Here is a 19,007-nt window from a genome sequence, read left to right on the forward strand (position 1 = left end):
CCTGCTGAAAAAGTTACACAAACTGTCTTTTAGATAAAGAGTGCTCTTTTATATTTCCTATTCACCAGTGGAGCCAACTAGGGATTAGAGTTAGAAGGATAATGAACCCCGTAGGAAATCCCAAACATAGAAGCAGGCCAAGCCCTTGCGCAGGTGGCTGCTGATGAGCCCTGTATAGAGACACAGGCATCCCTGAACCTGGAAGGTCCTGCGCAGGTCTTGTTTCACTTCCCCTTTCCAGACTTATTTCCCATGACTGCCCTGAATACTCCTTCCACTCCAGGCAAACAAACCTTTGCTTTTCCACCTCTGTGCTTTTGGTCACCGCCCGTGCTGTGCTTTGCCCACACCTCCACGTTATATACGTCTTTCCAGGTCCACCTCTGATGCTATCTGATCTCTTCCAGGTGAAAATAATTTCCCCCTTTTCAATATGTCCATAACCAATTATTTGTACCTCTCTGAGCACTTCATGCTTTCTACCCTGAGCTCCCTTTATTTGGATATATACCTTATATGTTCCCTTCTAGGCTACAGGCTCCTAGAGGGCAGTGGGCATGTCTTACATGTTTATATTCCAGATCACAACAAACGCTGAAGCCTGTATTGCTCCAACAGAGCAGAGGAGGAGTACTTATTTCTGAGGTATTTCTATTCAGTTGCGATTCACAGGCTGATAATGTTTATGTGCTATGAGAAGGGAGCAGGAAAACATTTATTCATTTCCTTTTGTTCCCGCAATTCCAGTATACAGGAACACAGACTGAATTGTTAATGCTGTGAAACTCCTAAAACTTAAAGCAAGTCCAGAGTTCTGAATTAGCGGGAAAAAGGCAAGAAGCAATGCGACACCTTCTTTTACATTAATGGTGTTCAAAGACCAAGAAAATGTTAGTACATATTTTTAGTCCTCTTCACGGCCTTTGACAGCCACAACCTGCTGTGCGCTGGGGACTGACAGTGGCAACTGCACAGAGCCTCCTCCTGCTGTAAGGCGGCAGCCTGTCTAGCTTGTTTGCTGCCTACCCCAGTTTAATCACCAGCTCCCCAGAAACATGCTGCCCTCCATCCTTCTTTGTGGGGCCCTTCCCACTCCCTGCTGTGTAACACCTAACACGCATCACAATGTTTTACCTGCTAGCCCACGACTTGTGTGCTCCTTAAAGATACAAGGGGTCTCCTGGGGAAGGGTTACCTAGAGCAATTTTTTTTTTTTTGCGGTACGCGGGCCTCTCACTGCTGTGGCCTCTCCCGTTGCGGAGCACAGGCTCCGGACGCGCAGGCTCAGCGGCCATGGCTCACGGGCCTAGCCGCTCCGCGGCACGTGGGATCTTCCCGGACCGGGGCACGAACCCGCGTCCCCTGCACCGGCAGGCGGACTCTCAACCACTGCACCACCAGGGAAGCCCCCTATAGCAATTTTTAAAATGTCATAGTACATGTTAAATCCAAGTCAAAATGTTTTAGGATAGCAAAAACCTCCAGATGTATCTAAGCCGGTTGTTCATATTTGAGGCTGGAATCGTACTAATAAAATAACAGTGCTCCTTGTGACTGTATGGACTTACCTCTTTGGTAACACAAGGAAGCAGCACTGCCATATTACAGAACTTCACAGCAGTATCTGTTTGTTCAAGGTCAATGTAACACTAGAAATGAAAAAATAATCAATATGAAGCGTAATCACATTTTTGTGTAATGAAGTCAAAGTGATCTTAAAACTGTGGTCTTCCTTACCTTGGCCAAGAACATGTAATTGGACTTAGAAAACCCAGGCTGTAGTTCTTCGACCTGATTTTCAGAGAAAACAGAAAACAGAATAACAGGGAAATACTAAAACAATAAGTAAAGTAGATATATTTCAATAAATCAGAGACTAACCAAATTGCCCTAAGAATTTAGGATGGTTGTGCCACATGTGAATCATTTTATTAGCTCAAGTATCCTTTGGGTAGAAATATAGCTTTTGAGCTTATCCATTAAAATAGAATTATTATTGTGGTCATAAAGCTTACAAAGCAATGAGATACTTTAAGATTTTGTATAACCTTTGTTATACAAAACAAAGGTATAACCATCCTTTGTATAACCATCTTCCTCACTTCCCCTTCTCTATCTTCTGTGTTTTTTCTTTCAGGGACAAAACAACTGGTGATACACTCTCCCCAGGACAAGTCCCTACAATCTCTTTGGGAAGCACGAGTAGAACGTGACTGATATCACATGGCATCTTCCACTACATTAATATTTGATTTCTTATGATCTCAGCACACTCCATATGAGCTGAATAATAACTGAGGTCCATCACATCAAGTTCTTTCAAAGAAAATGCAGATGCTTAAAATAACTAGTCCAAGTAGCAGACCTCCTTGCGGATTTTAATAAGTGGGTATTATAAAGGTACTTTACCCCTCATCTACTAATGTCTTATGTACCAGTTCCTTTTCTCTATCGCTGGTAAATAAGAATTCTGCCAGGTATATGGTGTTGCTACTAGAGAGCTCTTCTTAGAACCTAAGTCAATCTTTGCATCGGAGCCAGGTTTTGCTGTTGTAAAGGTCTATGCAAGGAAGCTCCCAACCCGACCCAGCCCCCAACACAGAGGGACACAGAACCCAAAAGAAGGATACTTTAAAAAAATTTATAAAAATATGCTTGTTTTACAACACGCTAACAATCCAGACATTTCCAAAATTAAAAAGTGAAAGTTTCTCGGTTAGAATCTTATTCTCAATTACGATCTCAGCCCCCAGGGGTAACCACTACCAACAGTTTGACAAATGCATCCTACAGACATTTTACCAAGCAGAGGAACCCACCCCCTCCAAAGGGAACTGATTTTTGAAAAAAAACTTTTTAATGGGACCATTTCCTACATATTGGTCCAAAACTTTTTCCCCACAACATACCAGATACATTTTTGTGTTCACATACAAGATCTCCCTCATTGTTTCTAAGAGCTGCATTTCATACTACACATATACCATAATTAAATTAAGCGTTCTCCCTTAGACATTTAGACTTATTTTTCACTATTACTAATAATGATCAGCGAACATACTTGTTCCTATATGCTTGTGTGCATGTGATTACATGTGTAGGAGAGATTCCCAGAAGTTGAATTGCTGAGTCAAAGGATACATACATTTTAAGGATGGATACTAATGGAGGGGAAAGCAAGACCTAGGGTGCTGAGGAGCATTCCAACACCTTACATCCCTTGTAAAGGCCATTTACTCTCTACAGAACCCCAAAGAGAAGGGTCCTGGGAGGAAGAGGAGGACAAAATCTCTTGGGTTGGGAAGCCAGACTGGGTGTACCTCTTTCAGACCGAGCAGATGAACAGCGTGTGGATCTGGCCTAGAACCTGCTAGTTAAACAGCAAGGCTGCGAACAGACTAAAGGAAGTCCAGTCCTGGCCAGAGTCTTGAAAGTCCTATAGAGCCATCCATGGTGTTGATGGGTTCTGGTCCTCCCACTTCCTCTCTACTTGTCCAGTTATTTCCATTGTAACTCTCTGAGTTTACTAAGTGCATTTCTCGAGCCACGCTAATGCAATTTTTGTATATTTACAAAATAAATAAGTCACAGGTATGAAATGTATGGTGTGGGGAATATAGTTAATAATTATGTAATATCTTTGTATGGTGACAGATGGTAACCAGACTTAACGTGGTGATCATTTTGAAATGTATAGAAATATCGAATCACTATGTTGTGCACCAGGAACTAACATAGTGTAGCAAGTCAATTATGCTTCAAAAACAAACAAACTCATAGAAAAAGAGATCAGATTTGTGGTTACCAGAGGTGGGGGTGAGGGTGTTGGGAGGGGAGAGGAATTGGATGAAGGCAGCCAAAAGTTATAACTTCCAGTTATAAGATAGATAGTACTAGGGATGTAATGTGCAACAGGATCAATATAATCAACACTGCTTATGTTATATATGAAAGCTAAGACAGTAAATCTTGAGTTCTCATCACAAGGAAAATATTTTTTTTCTATTTCTTTAATTTTGTGTCTACATGAGATGATTGATGTTCACTAAACTTACTGTGATAATCATTTCGTGATGTATGTAAGTCACATCATTACACTGTACACTTTAAACTTATATAGTGCTGCGTGCCAATTATACTTAAATATAAGTGGAAGGAAAAAAAAGGACCTAGAGTAACTTTATTCGATTGTACCTTCTATGTCCAGTAGTTGCCCCAGTTCTGAACAAATCCTATCTAGATAACTTGCCCCAACATATGCACACAGCAGCTTCTTATTTCTTTAATGTTGGAGTTTTAATTCTGCATATACACCTTAACACTTACGTCAAATTAACCAGAATGATCATAAATCAGAACATCTCTTTTTGTACTCATGGTTAAAAAAAAAAAATGTCCAAAGGAAGAAAAGTCCAAAGGAACATAGGCAGGCTACTAACAACACCGAAGTCCTAAAACGGAGCAGATCCTGACCTTTGCCAAAGGCCTGAGCTCAGTAACAAGGAAGGCAGTGTTACTCAACAGAATGTTCTGATTAAGGGGCAGTTTCTAGCTATGCTCTTATAACACCATCATAACACCTGGCAGAGAATACTGTACCTGTTTACTTCAAGTTGGTTGTCCAAGTTCCCTCGAGGCAGGAGCTGTGTTGGTCATTTCTGTGTTCCCTTCATTTGGACTAGGTATGTGCTTAATAAACATTGCTGAATAAATTAGCTTTGTTTTTAAAACATCTCATAACCTCGTGCAGCAGCCCTCTGTCATATCAAGGCACAGAAGACAGCTCTGCAGCTGGTGGAACCACTAAGGAAGACTCAGGGATCATGTGACTGCAAACAGTGAGTGACATCAGGGTAGCCAACACTGCCACACCTGTCATTTACTACACACACCGATCCAGTGGTTCTTAACCATGCCATGGGCTGCACATGAAGGACCTTGAGAACTTTAAAAATGCTGATCAAGCTTTAAAAACACTTACCATATGACCCCACAATTCCACTCCTAGGTATTTATCCAAGAAAATTTAAAACATGTCTACACAAAAGCTTGCAAATGAATGTTCATAGAAGCTTTATTCATAACAGCCCCAAGCTGGGAACAACTAAAACATCCACCAGTAGGTCAATGCATAAGCAAATTGTGGTATATGCATATGATAGAATATTACTAGGCAAACAAAAAGAACTACAGATACCCTCAATAAAATGACTGCATCTCAAAACATTATGCTGAGCAAAAGAAGCCAGACACACACAAAGTACAAACTCTGAGATTCCATTAATACGAAATTTTAGAATAGGCAAAACTAAGCTATAGTGACAGAAAGCAGATCAGTGGTTGCCTGGGGCACGAGGCAGGGGTAACTGACAGCAAAGGGGCAAAGACAGCTCTTTAGGGTGACGGAAATGTTCTACACCTTGAAATGGAGATGGTTATGTGAGTATACTAATTTGTCAAATTTCACTGAACTACACAGAAAATGGGTATATTTGATTATATATAAACTATACCTTTATAGATTCAGAGATTCTGAAATAATTAGTCTGGGTTGTGGCCTGGGCTGGCGTTTTTTAAAGCTCTCCAGATGATTCTAAGGTATAGACAAGGTTAAAAACCACTGACTGAGGGAATCATGCCATAATTTTGGATGAGGTGGGAAGCATGCTATAGCTTGAAAAAATTCCAGCAGGGGATTCACAGATGACTCCTGGTCTAAAACCACCGCCCTAGATGCTTTGAGACTGTGGAGGACCAGATCTCACCTGTTATATGAGCAAAATAATAGCAACATTTATTTTCAGTTAGTGCATTTAATGTGCTAGACCCTGGGCCAGGAAAATTACATGCATTATTTTATGTAATTTTCACAAAAATCAGATAAAGCAGGTATTATTATGCATGCCTACTTTACAGATGAAAAATTTATGACTGGGAGAAATAAACATGCCCATGTCATACATATAGGAAAAGGTTCGGGTCTCAAACTGTCTGATTCCAAAGCCAGTGCTCTTGATCTCTACAGGACTGAACTGGATGGCTCTGGGGACTCATTCCTGCGAACCCTCTTTGGAGGCATGGAGTGGGTGCAGAAGTTCTACAGTCTGGGTTCCAATGCCGTGACTCCCTGTTGGGACCAGGGGGTTGCAGACTCTCCTGGGGTGTGGGATTCAAGGTATGCGCTTTTCCACTCCTCCCCGTCCCAGATTTCTTAGTTCGTCCACGCCTTAGCCTCCTCAGTACCCTCAGGTGTTGCAGTAAATACGGGGAGAAGCATTCCTGATGCCTTCTCGCCCTCTTGACAAACACCATGGAACGCATTTCAGACAATCTAAGTCATAACTAAATGGTGAGGTCGCAAAGATGGTCTGCCAAGGTGTTTACATTTTAATGAAGTTAAAACTCTGTGAGCTTTTATTGAGCACTTACGAGTTGCTGGGCATTCTCTAAGCAATTTGCTTGTATTAACTCATTTAATCTTCACAACAACACTATGAAGGGTTGTTCGCAACAACTTCACAACAACAACTATAACCACCATGTTATTGATTAAGTTGAGAGAGAGAGAGATTAAGTACTTGCTCAGTGTTAATCAGCCAGTAAGAAGTAGAACTGGGATTTAACCAGGTGCTCTGGTTCTAGCGTTTGCAATCCTTACCCTACATTATTGTGCCTCTTACTACTACTTTTATCTGTGTAATACTTCAGGTGCATAAGCACCTTAAGAACTTCCGTGCAGTGTCCTGAAAACCTGACCCTCCAGTTATAACTTTGATACTATGAAAAAATGGGTTTCAAATTCAAATAAATTTTTTGCTAATGAACATAGCACCTTTTATAAATCATTTATCTTAAATGCACCATGATCTCTATTCTTGTAAAATTTAACATGGGAGAACTAATTCTCAATGGTAGAAAAAAGGTGAAGTGATGATAATGCACTCCTATCTTTGATCTGCCATTGTGTGACACTGGAAAAAATTACGTTCCTGAGGTCTTGTTTTGTTATAAAACAAAAAAGATCACACTAAATAAAAAATAAGAAACATACAGCCCTTGTACTTGTATTCCCATATTTTTTTCCATTGGGCTCATGCTTGATTTTAGAATAGTTATTTTCTCACTGTTCAGAGAAGTGCAATGCAACATATTTGCCATCTTAGATTATATGATCTCTAAACTCTCTCTCAGTTCTACAAAATCAATCCCTAAAATATAACAAAAAATATTAGCCTGTACCATATGTTGGACAACTACCAAAATCGGAGCCTGATTTTGTCTATATTGTTACAAACCTGAAGTAGGCAGGTGGTGAAAGAAAAAAAATCTTAGTATCTATAAGATTCCATAATTGGTTCCAGAGAAAGATGAAGAGATTAGCCCAACAGGAAGTTGGTTAAATGGGTAGATGTATTACACATTTTCATGTGTGCATACACACACATTACTGTTTAGAGTTTTATCAGCATAGCAATTGTACATTTTAAGACAGGAATGAAAATACCGGTTTGGTCTGATGCCCCACAAATGTTCCATAGAACTGTCCGCAATTCATAGAGTGACTTTTTAAATAACTCCTCTTCTTGGCAACTTTTAGTTCTTTAAGATGAAACTGGTTCTATATTAGGATAATGAGGAGTATTTAGGACCAAGTCTAATAATCAGGGCATGAATGCTTTTGCACATATTCACACGACCTGGAAAGCTACACTGGATTTGGCAGTAAGGGCCGCCACACCCAGGACCTAGGGCATAACTATGATCTAAGAAGTAGTTTGGACATGCCAAAATGAGGACTCAATCTGGGCTTACAGCTAGAAATCAACAAATGGAGAAGAGAAAGATTTCCTTGACAGCAAGAGTAGGAGAGCCTGGTGCAGACAGGAGCCAGTTTGACACTGAAATAATGGATAGACAAAATGTACCTTAAGGAAATTTTGCAAAGCTTCTTGTACAGTTGCGGATGGTATTTTTCCAAACAGAGTAGCAGCCATTTTTTTCTCAATCCAGCTCAGTTTGGAGACCTGCAAATATAGAGCAAATCACTCTTAGAAAGTTGTTCACCTTTTGAATGAATAATCTCTCCCCAGTTAGATGAGTGTGAGATATCACCTTTATGGTATTAATATTTTGCCTTCCTTTTTTCATAATTCTAACAAACTGTGAGCTCTAAAAGCATTGGTTACCAAACCAATTCGAAATACTCATAAGCTTTGTGTCCAATGAGGGAAAAAGGGGGTGGGGGTGGGGAATTAATGCTGATCCTCTTTGTTCATGTGCTTCTTGATCCTAAGATGACACATAGTATTTCTTTGCACAGGGTGTAGTAGCTACAAGACCCTACCTTTGCTCTCTTGCCACCTTTTCCATGCTGCCAACCTGACCCAGAATGCAGCATCTCAGAAATGTAAACAGAATGAGGATCCTTAACCCACGAGGAGTGTACAGTGAGGGCCCGGTATAAATATTTATAATTCAGGAGAATTTTTTTTAAACCCGATCAACACCAAAATTAAACCTCATATTACCATTTGTTTTTTTGCTTTCTTTTTAAATTTTTTCACTTTTCCCAAATATGAATAATAGATATATAACATAAAAGATTAAAAGGATTCAGGGGACTTCCCTGGTGGTACAGTGGTTAAAACTCCACACTTCCAATGCAGGGGGTCCAGCTTCGATTCCTGGTCAGGGAACTAGATCCCACAGGCATGCTGCAACTAAGAGTTCTCATGCCACAACTAAGGACCTGGTGAACCACAACTGAGGAGCCCACCTGCAACAACTAAGGAGTCCAGGTGCTGCAACTAAGGAGCCAGCGAGCTGCAACTAAGGAGCACACGTGCTGCAACTAAGAAGCTGGTGAGCCACAACTGAGAAGCCTGAGAGCTGCAACTAAGGAGCCCGCTGGCCACAACTAAGACCCAGTGCAACCAAATTAATTAATTAATTAATTAAATATTAAAAAAAGATTCAGAAATGAATTCTTAAAAGGGTACTATGCTCTCCCAATGCCATCAAGTGTCTTCCTTCCTAATCCCATCTTCTAGGGTTCTACGTAGCCATTAACCTCTATTTAAAAAAAAATTATTCCATCAATATTTTATAATAACTATACATGGAGTGTAACCTTTGAAAATTGTGAATTACTATCTTGTACACCTGAAATTGACATAACATTGTACATCAACTTTAGCTCAATAAAAAAAGAAAAGAGGTACAAACTACTATATATAACATAAATAAGCTACACGGATACACTGTACAGCAAAGGGAATATAGCCAATATTTTATAACTTTCAATGGAGTATAATCTATAAAAACTATGTTCACTATGTTCTACACCTGAAACTAAGATAATATTGTAAGTCAACTATACTTCAAAGAAAATACGATCCCCCCAAAATTATTCCCTCGCTTTTCTATATGTTAATTTATTGCTATGCTTATTTTTGCTTTTTTTGAACTTGAAAAAAAAGATATGTTGTTTATTTCCTTCTTTGACTTATTGTTTTCACTTAGCGTTATAGTTTTAAGATATTGTCCAGATTGATGAGAGTAACTGAAGTTCAGTCACTTAAACAACTCTGAGATATTCCATCATTTAAACACACATCAACGATTTTTCATCCACTTTTTAAAAAATTGTTTACAATAACAGATAATTTATTATTCAACAAAAACTGAGGCATAAGGACTCAAGTAAAGAAATTAACACAAAATATTTTACAAGGGACCTTGAAGACAGAGCCCAACTAAAACAAAATTAATGTTTTACCATATACTACAATAAGGATTGAAAAAACAAATTTTTCCATTCCACATTCATAAATACATTGGATTTTTTTTTATATACAGCAGGTTCTTATCAGTCATCACTTTTACACACATAAGTGTATACACGTCAATCCCAATCGCCCAATTCATCACACCATCCCCCCAACCCCCCCCGCCGCTTTCCCCCCTTGGTGTCCATACGTTTGTTCTCTACACCTGTGTCTCAATTTCTGCCCTGCAAACCGGTTCATCTCTACCATTTTTCTAGGTTCCACATATATGCGTTAATATATGATATTTGTTTTTCTCTCTGACTTACTTCACTCTGTATGACAGTCTCTAGATCCATCCACCTCTCAACAAATGACCCAATTTCGTTCCCTTTTATGGCTGAGTAATATCCCATTGTATATATGTACCACATCTTCTTTACCCATTCATGTCGATGGGCATTCAGGTTGCTTCCATGACCTGGCTATTGTAAATAGTGCTGCAATGAACATTGGGATGCATGTGTCTTTTTGAATGATGGTTTTCTCTGGGTATATGCCCAGTAGTGGGATTGATGGATCATATGGGAATTCTGTTTTTAGGTTTTTAAGGAACCTCCATACTGTTCTCCATAGTGGCTGTATCAATTTACATTCCCACCAACAGTGCAAGAGGGTTCCCTTTTCTCCACACCCTCTCCAGAATTTGTTGTTTGTAGATTTTCTGATGATGCCCATTCTAACTGGTGTGAGGTGATACCTCATTGTAGTTTTGATTTGCATTTCTCTAATAATTAGTGATGTTGAGCAGCTTTTCATGTACTTCCTGGCCATCTGTATATCTTCTTTGGAGAAATGTCTATTTAGGTCTTCTGCCCATTTTTTGGATTGGGTTGTTTGTTTTTTTAATATTGAGCTGCATGAGCTGTTTATATATTTTGGAGATTAATCCTTTGTCCGTTGATTCGTTTGCAACTATTTTCTCCCATTCTGAGGGCTATATTTTCATCTAGTTTATGGTTTCCTTTGCTGTGCAAAAGCTTTGAAGTTTTGTTAGGTCCCATTTGTTTATTTTTGTTTTTATTTCCATTACTCTAGGAGGTGGATCAAAAAAGATCTTGCTGTGATTTATGTCAAAGAGTGTTCTTCCTATATTTTCCTCTAAGAGTTTTATAGTGTCTGGTCTTACATTTCGGTGTTTAATCCATTTTGAGTTTATTTTTTGTGTATGGTGTTAGGGAGTGTTCTAATTCCATTCTTTTACATGTAGCTGCCCAGTTTTCCTAGCACCACTTATTGAAGAGACTGTCTTTTCTCCATTGTATATCCTTGCCTCCTTTGTCATAGATTAGTTGACCGTAGGTGCGTGGGTTTATCTCTGGGCTTTCTATCTTGTTCCATTGATCTATGTTTCTGTTTTTGTGCCAGTACTATATTGTCTTGATTACTGTAGCTTTGTAGTATAGTCTGAAGTCAGGGAGCCTGATTCCTCCAGCTCCATTTTTTTCCCTCAAGACTGCTTTGGCTATTCGGGGTCTTTTGTGTCTCTATACAAATTTTAAGATTTTTTGTTCGAGTTCCGTAAAAAATGCCATTGGTAATTTGATAGGGATTGCATTGAATCTGTAGATTGCTTTGGGTAGTATAGTCATTTTCACAATATTGATTCTTCCAATCCAAGAACATCGTATATCTTTTCATCTGTTCATATCATCTTTAATTTCTTTCATCAGTGTCTTAGTTTCCTGCATACAGGTCTTTTGTCTCCCTAGGTAGGTTTATTCCTAGGTATTTTATTCTTTTTGTTGCAGTGGTAAATGGGATTGTTTCCTTAATTTCTCTTTCAGATTTTTCATCATTAGTGTATAGGAAGCAAGAGATTACTGTGCATTAATTTTGTAGCCTGCAACTTTACCAAATTCATTGATTACCTCTAGTAGTTTTCTGGTGGCATCTCTACGATTCTCTAGGTATAGTATCATGTCATCTGCAAAAGTGACAGTTTTACTTCTTTTCCAATTTGTGTTCCTTTTATTTCTTTTTCTTCTCTGATTGCCATGGCTAGGACTTCCAAAACTATGTTGAATAATAGTGGTGAGAGTGGACATCCTTGTCCTGTTCCTGATCTTAGAGGAAATGCTTTCAGTTTTTCACCATTGAGAATGATGTTTGCTGTGGGTTTGTCATATATGGCCTTTATTATGTTGAGGTAGGTTCCCTCTGTGCCCACTTTCTGGAGAGTTTTTATCATAAATGGGTGTCGAATTTTGACAAAAGCTTTTTCTGCATCTATTGAGATGATCATATGTTTTTTATTCTTCAATTTGCTAATATGGTGTATCACATTGATTGATTTGCGTATATTGAAGAATCCTTGCATCCCTGGGTTAAATCCCACTTGATCATGGTATATGATCCTTTTAATGTGTTGTTGGATTCTGTTTGCTAGTATTTTGTTGAGGATTTTTGCATCTATATTCATCAGTGATATTGGTCTGTAATTTTCTTTTTTTGTAGTATTTTGTGTGGTTTTGGTATCAGGGTGATGGTGGCCTCATAGAATTGAGTTTGGGAGTGTTCCTTCCTCCGCAAGTTTTTGGAAGAGTTTGAAAAGGATGGGTGTTAGCTCTTCTCTAAATGTTTGACAGAATTCACCTGTGAGGCCATCTGGTCCTGGGCTTTTGTTTGTTGGAAGATTTTTAATCACAGTTTCAATTTCATTACTTGTGACTGGTCTGTTCATATTTTCTGTTTCTTCCTGGTTCAGTCTTGGAAGGTTATACCATCTCAGAATTTGTCCATTTCTTCCAGGTTGTCCATTTTACTGGCATAGAGTTGCTTGTAGTAGTCTCTTAGGATGCTTTGTATTTCTGCGGTGTCTGTTGTAACTTCTTCTTTTTCATTTCTAATTTTATTGATTTGAGTCCTCTCCCTCTTTTTCTTGATGAGTCTGGCTAATGGTTTATCAATTTTGTTTATCTTCTCAAAGAACCAGCTTTTAGTTTTATTGATCTTTGCTATTGTTTTCTTTGTTTCTATTTCATTTATTTCTGCTCTGATCTTTATGATTTCTTTCCTTCTGCTAACTTTGGGTTTTGTTTGTTCTTCTTTCTCTAGTTCCTTTAGGTGTAAGGTTAGATTGTTTATTTGAGATTTTTCTTGTTTCTTGAGGTGGGCTTGTATAGCTCTAAACTTCCCTCTTAGAACTGCTTTTGCTGCATCCCATAGGTTTTGGATCATCGTGTTTTCAGTCATTTGTCTGTAGGTATTTTTTGATTTCCTCTTTGATTTCTTCAGTGATCGCTTGGTTATTTAGTAACGTATTGTTTAGCCTCCATGTGTTTGTGTTTTTTACGTGTTTTTCCCTGTAATTGATTTCTAATCTCACAGCATTGTGGTCAGAAAAGATGCTTGATATGATTTCAATTTTCTTAAATTTACTGAGGCTTGATTTGTGACCCAAGAAGTGATCTATCTTGGAGAATGTTCTGCGTACACTTGAGAAGAAAGTGTAATCTGCTGTTTTTGTATGGAATGTCCTATAAATATCAATTAAACCTATCTGGTCTACTGTGTCATTTAAAGCTTCTGTTTCCTTATTTATTTTCATTTTGGATGATCTGTCTATTGGTGTAAGTGAGGTGTTAAAGTCCCCCACTATTATTGTGTTACTGTTGATTTCCTCTTTATAGCTGTTAGCAGTTGCCTTATGTATTGAGGTGCTCCTATGTTGGGTGCATATATTTATACTTATTATATCTTCTTCTTGGATTGATCCCTTGATCATTATGTAGTGTCCTTCCTTGTCCCTTGTAACATTCTTTATTTTAAAGTCTATTTTATCTGGTATGAGTATTGCTACTCCAGCTTTCTTTTGATTTCCATTTGCATGGAATATCTTTTTCCATCCCCTCACTTTCAGTCTGTATGTGTCCCTAGGTCTGAAGTGGGTCTCTTGTAGACAGCATATAGATGAGTCTTGTTTTTTTATCCATTCAGCAAGCCTGTGTCTTTTGGTTGGAGCATTTAATCCATTCACGTTTAAGGTAATTATTGATATGAATGTTCCTATGACCATTTTCTTAATTGTTTTGGGTTTGTTTTTGTAGGTCTTTTTCTTCTCTTGTGTTTCCCACTTAGAGAAGTTCCTTTAGCATTTGTTGTAGAGCTGGTTTGGTGGTGCTTAATTCTCTTAGCTTTTGCTTGTCTGTAAAGCTTTTGATTTCTCCCTTGAATCTGAATGAGATCCTTGCTGGGTAGAGTAATCTTGATTGTAGGTTCTTCCCTTTCATCACTTTAAGTATATCATGCCACACCCTTTGGGCTTGTAGAGTTTCTGCTGAGAAATCAGCTGTTAACCTTATGGGAGTTCCCTTGTATGTTATTTGTCGTTTTTCCCTTGCTGCTTTCAATAATTTTTGTCTTTAATTTTTGCCAATTTTATTACTATGTGTCTCGTCGTGTTTCTCCTTGGGTTTATCCTGTATTGGACTCTCTGTGCTTCCTGGAATTGGGTGGCTATTTCCTTTCCCATATTAGGGAAGTTTTCGACTATAATCTCTTCAAATATTTTCTCTGGTCCTTTCTCTCTCTCCTCTCCTTCTGGGACCCCTATAATGAGAATGTTGTTGCATTTAATGTTGTCCCAGAGATTTCTTAAGCTGTCTTCATTTCTTTTCATTCTTTTTTCTTTATTCTGTCCCGCAGCAGTGAATTCCACCATCCTGTCTTCCAGGTCACTTATCCGTTCTTCTGCCTCAGAGTTATTCTGCTATTGATTCCTTCTAGTGTAGTTTTCATTTCAGTTATTGTATTGTTCATCTCTGTTTGTTTGTTCTTTAATTCTTCTAGGTCTGTGTTAAACATTTCTTGCATCTTCTCAATCTTTGCCTCCATTCTTTTTCTGAGGTCCTGGATCACCTTCACTATCATTATTCTGAATCATTTTTCTGGAAGGTTGCCTATCTCCACTTCATTTAGTTGTTTTTCTGGGGTTTTATCTTGTTCCTTCATCTGGTACATAGCCCTCTATCTTTTCACTTTGTTTATCTTTCTGTGAATGTGGTTTTTGTTCCACAGGCTGCAGGATTGTAGTTCTTCTTGTTTCTGCTGTCTGTCCTCTGGTGGATGAGGCTATCTAAGAGGCTTGTGCAAGTTTCCTGATGGGAGGGACTGGTGGTGGGTAGAGCTGACTGTTTCTCTGGTGGGCAGAGCTCAGTAAAACTTTAATCCGCTTGACTGCTGCTGGGTGGGGCTGGGTTCCCTGCTGCTTGGTTGTTTGGCCTGAGGCAACCCAACACTGGAGCCTACCTGGACTCTTTGGTGGGGCTAATGGCAGACTCTGGGAGGGCTCATGCCAAGGAGTACTTCCCAGAACTTCTGCTGCCAGTGTCCTTGTCCCCACGGTGAGCCACAGCCACCACCGCCCCCCCCGCCTCTGCAGGAGACCCTCCAACACTAGCAGGTAGGTCTGGTTCAGTCTCTCCTGGGGTCACTGCTCCTTCCCCTGGGTCCTGATACGCACACTACTTTGTGTGTGTCCTCCAAGAGTGGAGTCTCTGCTTCCCCCAGTCCTGTTGAAGTCCTGCAATCAAATCCCACTAGTCTTCAAAGTCTGATTCTCTAGGAATTCCTCCTCTCATTGCTGGACCCCCAGGTTGGGAAGCCTGACGTGGGGCTCAGAACCTTAACTCCAGTGGGTGGACTTCTGTGGTATAAGTGTTCTCCAGTCTCTGAGTCACCCACCCAGCAGTTATGGGATTTGAATTCCTGTTGCTCCATATTTTTACATCTCATGCTGATAATTTAAAATTTTATCAAATGACTAGGTATAAAATGGCATCTTATTTTATTGTCATGTCCTATTATTTCTAATTCAAGATTTATGGTTTTTAAGTTGTTTTGTTTCTGAATTTCTATTACAATTGCATCATGATCAGAAAACCTATAGGATATCAATTCTTTGAAATTTATGAAGACTTGCTTCATGACCTCATATATGGTCAGTTTTGTAAACATTCAACATATGCTTGAAAATGTGTATCCTCTAATGGCTAGATACATATTTTCATCTATGTTTATTATTAGATCAAGGTTATTAAATGTAAGGCTCCAATCAATGTTTTACATACTTTTTTTACATGCTTTTTTTTGTCTTTTGTTCTATTAATTACCAAAAGAAGGAGATAAAAATTCACCACTACGTGGTATCCTTACTTCCCTTCCATGTCTTTTTATCTCTCCTTCATATTTTCTATCTCTTTGTTCCTCTGTGCTGCTTCCAGGCAACATTTTCAGATTTGTCTTAAAGTTTGTTAATTCTCTCTTTAGTGGGGCCTATCTACTACCAAAGCTTTCCATTGAGTTTTCTTTTAATGACAAATAATATACTTTTTATATCAAAAATTGTTCAATTTTTTGAAATCTACCTGGTCATTTTTGTAGTCTCACACTCCTCACCCATTTTTCCCCTAATTCATTTTAGTTTTAAAAACACATTATGTAGGTAGCTGTTTAATATTCTGTATTCCATGTTTCCAAAATCTGAAGTCCTTTCAGATCTACTTCTGTTCTCTTTTTTTGTTTCTTTTGACTGTCATTTATGATGGCTTGTTTCTTTGTATATATTCTATTATTTTTCACTGTGAGCTCAACTCTGCAAGAATGTTCTAAGGCTTGTGTGTGATAGTACAATCCTCCAGGAAGGATTAGCATTACCTTCTACCATTTGTCCATGGCATGAAGATCAGGTTCCATTTGGAATTTAAATTTCCTTCTTGGGCTTTTTAAGCCTAACTGTATAGTGTACATTCAAGTTCCAGACTCATGAGGTTGGGTTAATGGTTTTTAAATCTTAGGGAAGTCCCCTACCTTCACGAAGACTCAGATTCTTAATATTTAAAACTGGCATAATAAAAACTGCTTACAGGGTTGTTAAAAGGATGAAATGTGATAAGAAATATAAAATATAAAATGCACATCTGACATATATAGCAGTTGTTCAGTAAAAGCAAACCTCCTGCTTCATCCCTAATCCTCTACAAGCCACAATTAAAAAGCGTCCTCTTTTGCCTATCCCAATTGTCTCATTCAGAAAGAGCAGTTCTCTTTAGGATAATTTTTTTATGTAGCTGTTGAGATATATTTTCACATTCTGTTAACTTTCCATAAACAGGTGTCACTTAACACATTGGGTCTTAGACTCACCAGCTGCCTTTATTTATTTCTATATGTCTTATGTCCCCTTCTAAATAAAATTTCTTGGAGAAAAGGACAGCGAGCACATAATTTATGCTTAATAAACTCTGATAAAGGAAAAAAGTTCTCCCACAAAACAGAGCAGTGCACCAATACAGGGTGCATGGGTACTGGTGGCTGATCACCATCTGAGAAAAAGCACATTTAAAGGGAGACAGTGTGACTGCCGCAAGGGGAAATGGAAAGGCAGTAAAGAAAAAAATACATGCATTTATAAAATCATATATTGTGTGTAATTCAATATATAATTATAAAATACATAAATTTATAAACTCAAAATATGTACTGATTTCATCATTTTCTCTATAGCAGGCACTAGGTAAAACAATAAAAGAGTAAGTCACTGAAAGTATATCATATAATCAGAATATATTCAAATAAGCTTTACAGATAAAAGCTTTCAACTTACAGTGTAACAGTATCTTCCCTTGAGGTAATACAAAAAGGGTTCTTCAGGTAAAAATTCGATTGCTTTATCTAGATGCTCCTGAAAGAAAATCCAAAAGAAATATCTCCCAAGTTTCAGGTGGTGTTGAGTAGAACTCTGCCTAGTAAATTCAAAGGGACTTTATAATGTTGTTTTGTCTCCCTCCTCAATCTTGATCATTAATACAATTAAGCTTCTCAATAACTCAATCATCAAAATGCTCACAACTAGAAAAAGAACTGTGATTATGATTAAATAAGGCTACAGAAAACGTCACCTTAAAAATAGAAAACATCCAAGTCACATTTTTGTCTGCCCGTGACTTGCCTACCTAATACTTATTGATTGAGAGGCAAACTTACAAATGTCATATGATGTGGGTATAATGGAGAAAAGAATAGCAGAACTAGGTGATAGAAGAATCTACTCCCCTGACATTGTCAAATGGTTATAGGGAGCTGGAAAATAAAGAACTCTCTGCCCATTCCTAAAATTATTGACCCTGAGGGGTTATTTACTGAACGATTACAACTACAGGCACATGATAAATAATGAGTATGCGCATTACTTATTTTATTCCTCTATCATGGCAAATTTAAGCCCTAGATTGAATTCTACTTCTACCAGCAAATCAATATGTATTAAATGTTAACTAATTAGTGCCAGCCATGTTTGTGATGTTGGTGTGCGCATGACTAAAAGGCTAACTAAGCCTCTACCTTTAAAAAAGTAATACTCATCTACTATGTGACTTCCTTCAGGATCTATAATAATAATAATAATCCTTAATCACCCAAAGAGTTTGTTTCTTTTTTGGCACAGTGTAAAGACAGTCATTTCATTTAAGGAAAAAAGATAAATTCCTAGAGATAAGTCTATTGAATAATTTGATTTATACTTGTGAATGGAACATACAGCTACAGTAAAACATTTTTAATACCAAGAAATACCTTGAAGCGATATCCATAGCTAATTTTGTTTTGTAAGCCCTCAAACTCGGATACATAGCCACACAAAACCGCATACCTGAAAGGGATAAAAACAGTGGACATTGTGTAAACTTTTAATCAAATACCACGAAATTTAACATTTAAAAAAAAATCTAAACCATTCATTAATATTTAACAAAAGTATTCATATAGATGAATAAATAACCAACGTTTGACATGAACATGAGGCCAGTTTCCTCAGCTATACCTGGGGATACTAACACCATCTATCTCATATGTGTGCTATGAGGGTAAAATATATAAAACGTAATCGCTTACAATAGTGTCTGGCCTGGAGTGAGTTCCAAGAAAGATTAGCTGCTGCCATCACCTTCATCAACATCAGAGTCACAAAGAGACCCTCAGAAAAGTCTATTCACATAAGTATTAAACTGAAAAATACATTGTGTCAACAGATTCCTGCTTCTCTTTCGTAAAAATAAAAAGTTCAAGGCTCCCTTAATGTCATTTGAAAATTAAAATAAATATCGTGACTAAAAACAAATACTAGGGCTTCCCTGGTGGCGCAGTGGTTGAGAGTCCGCCTGCCGATGCAGGGGACACGGG

At 38.2% G+C, this 19,007-nt stretch overlaps 1 protein-coding gene across 1 annotated transcript in view; it reads right to left on the bottom strand.

The window, feature by feature from the left end:
* RMDN2 (regulator of microtubule dynamics 2) overlaps window positions 1–19,007 on the bottom strand; it is a 77,819-nt gene that overhangs the window by 18,734 nt on the left and 40,078 nt on the right. The window contains exons 5-9 of the mRNA XM_007445794.1: window positions 18,402–18,477; window positions 17,434–17,511; window positions 7,926–8,024; window positions 1,738–1,791; window positions 1,569–1,649 (exon numbers count right to left, since the gene is read on the bottom strand). Coding sequence (XP_007445856.1) covers window positions 1,569–1,649; window positions 1,738–1,791; window positions 7,926–8,024; window positions 17,434–17,511; window positions 18,402–18,477 — 388 coding nt within the window. The remainder of the gene's footprint in view (window positions 1–1,568; window positions 1,650–1,737; window positions 1,792–7,925; window positions 8,025–17,433; window positions 17,512–18,401; window positions 18,478–19,007) is intronic.

The sequence above is a fragment of the Lipotes vexillifer genome, unplaced genomic scaffold, assembly GCF_000442215.2.
Source record: "Lipotes vexillifer unplaced genomic scaffold, Lipotes_vexillifer_v1.1 scaffold278, whole genome shotgun sequence".
NCBI lineage: Eukaryota > Metazoa > Chordata > Mammalia > Artiodactyla > Lipotidae > Lipotes > Lipotes vexillifer.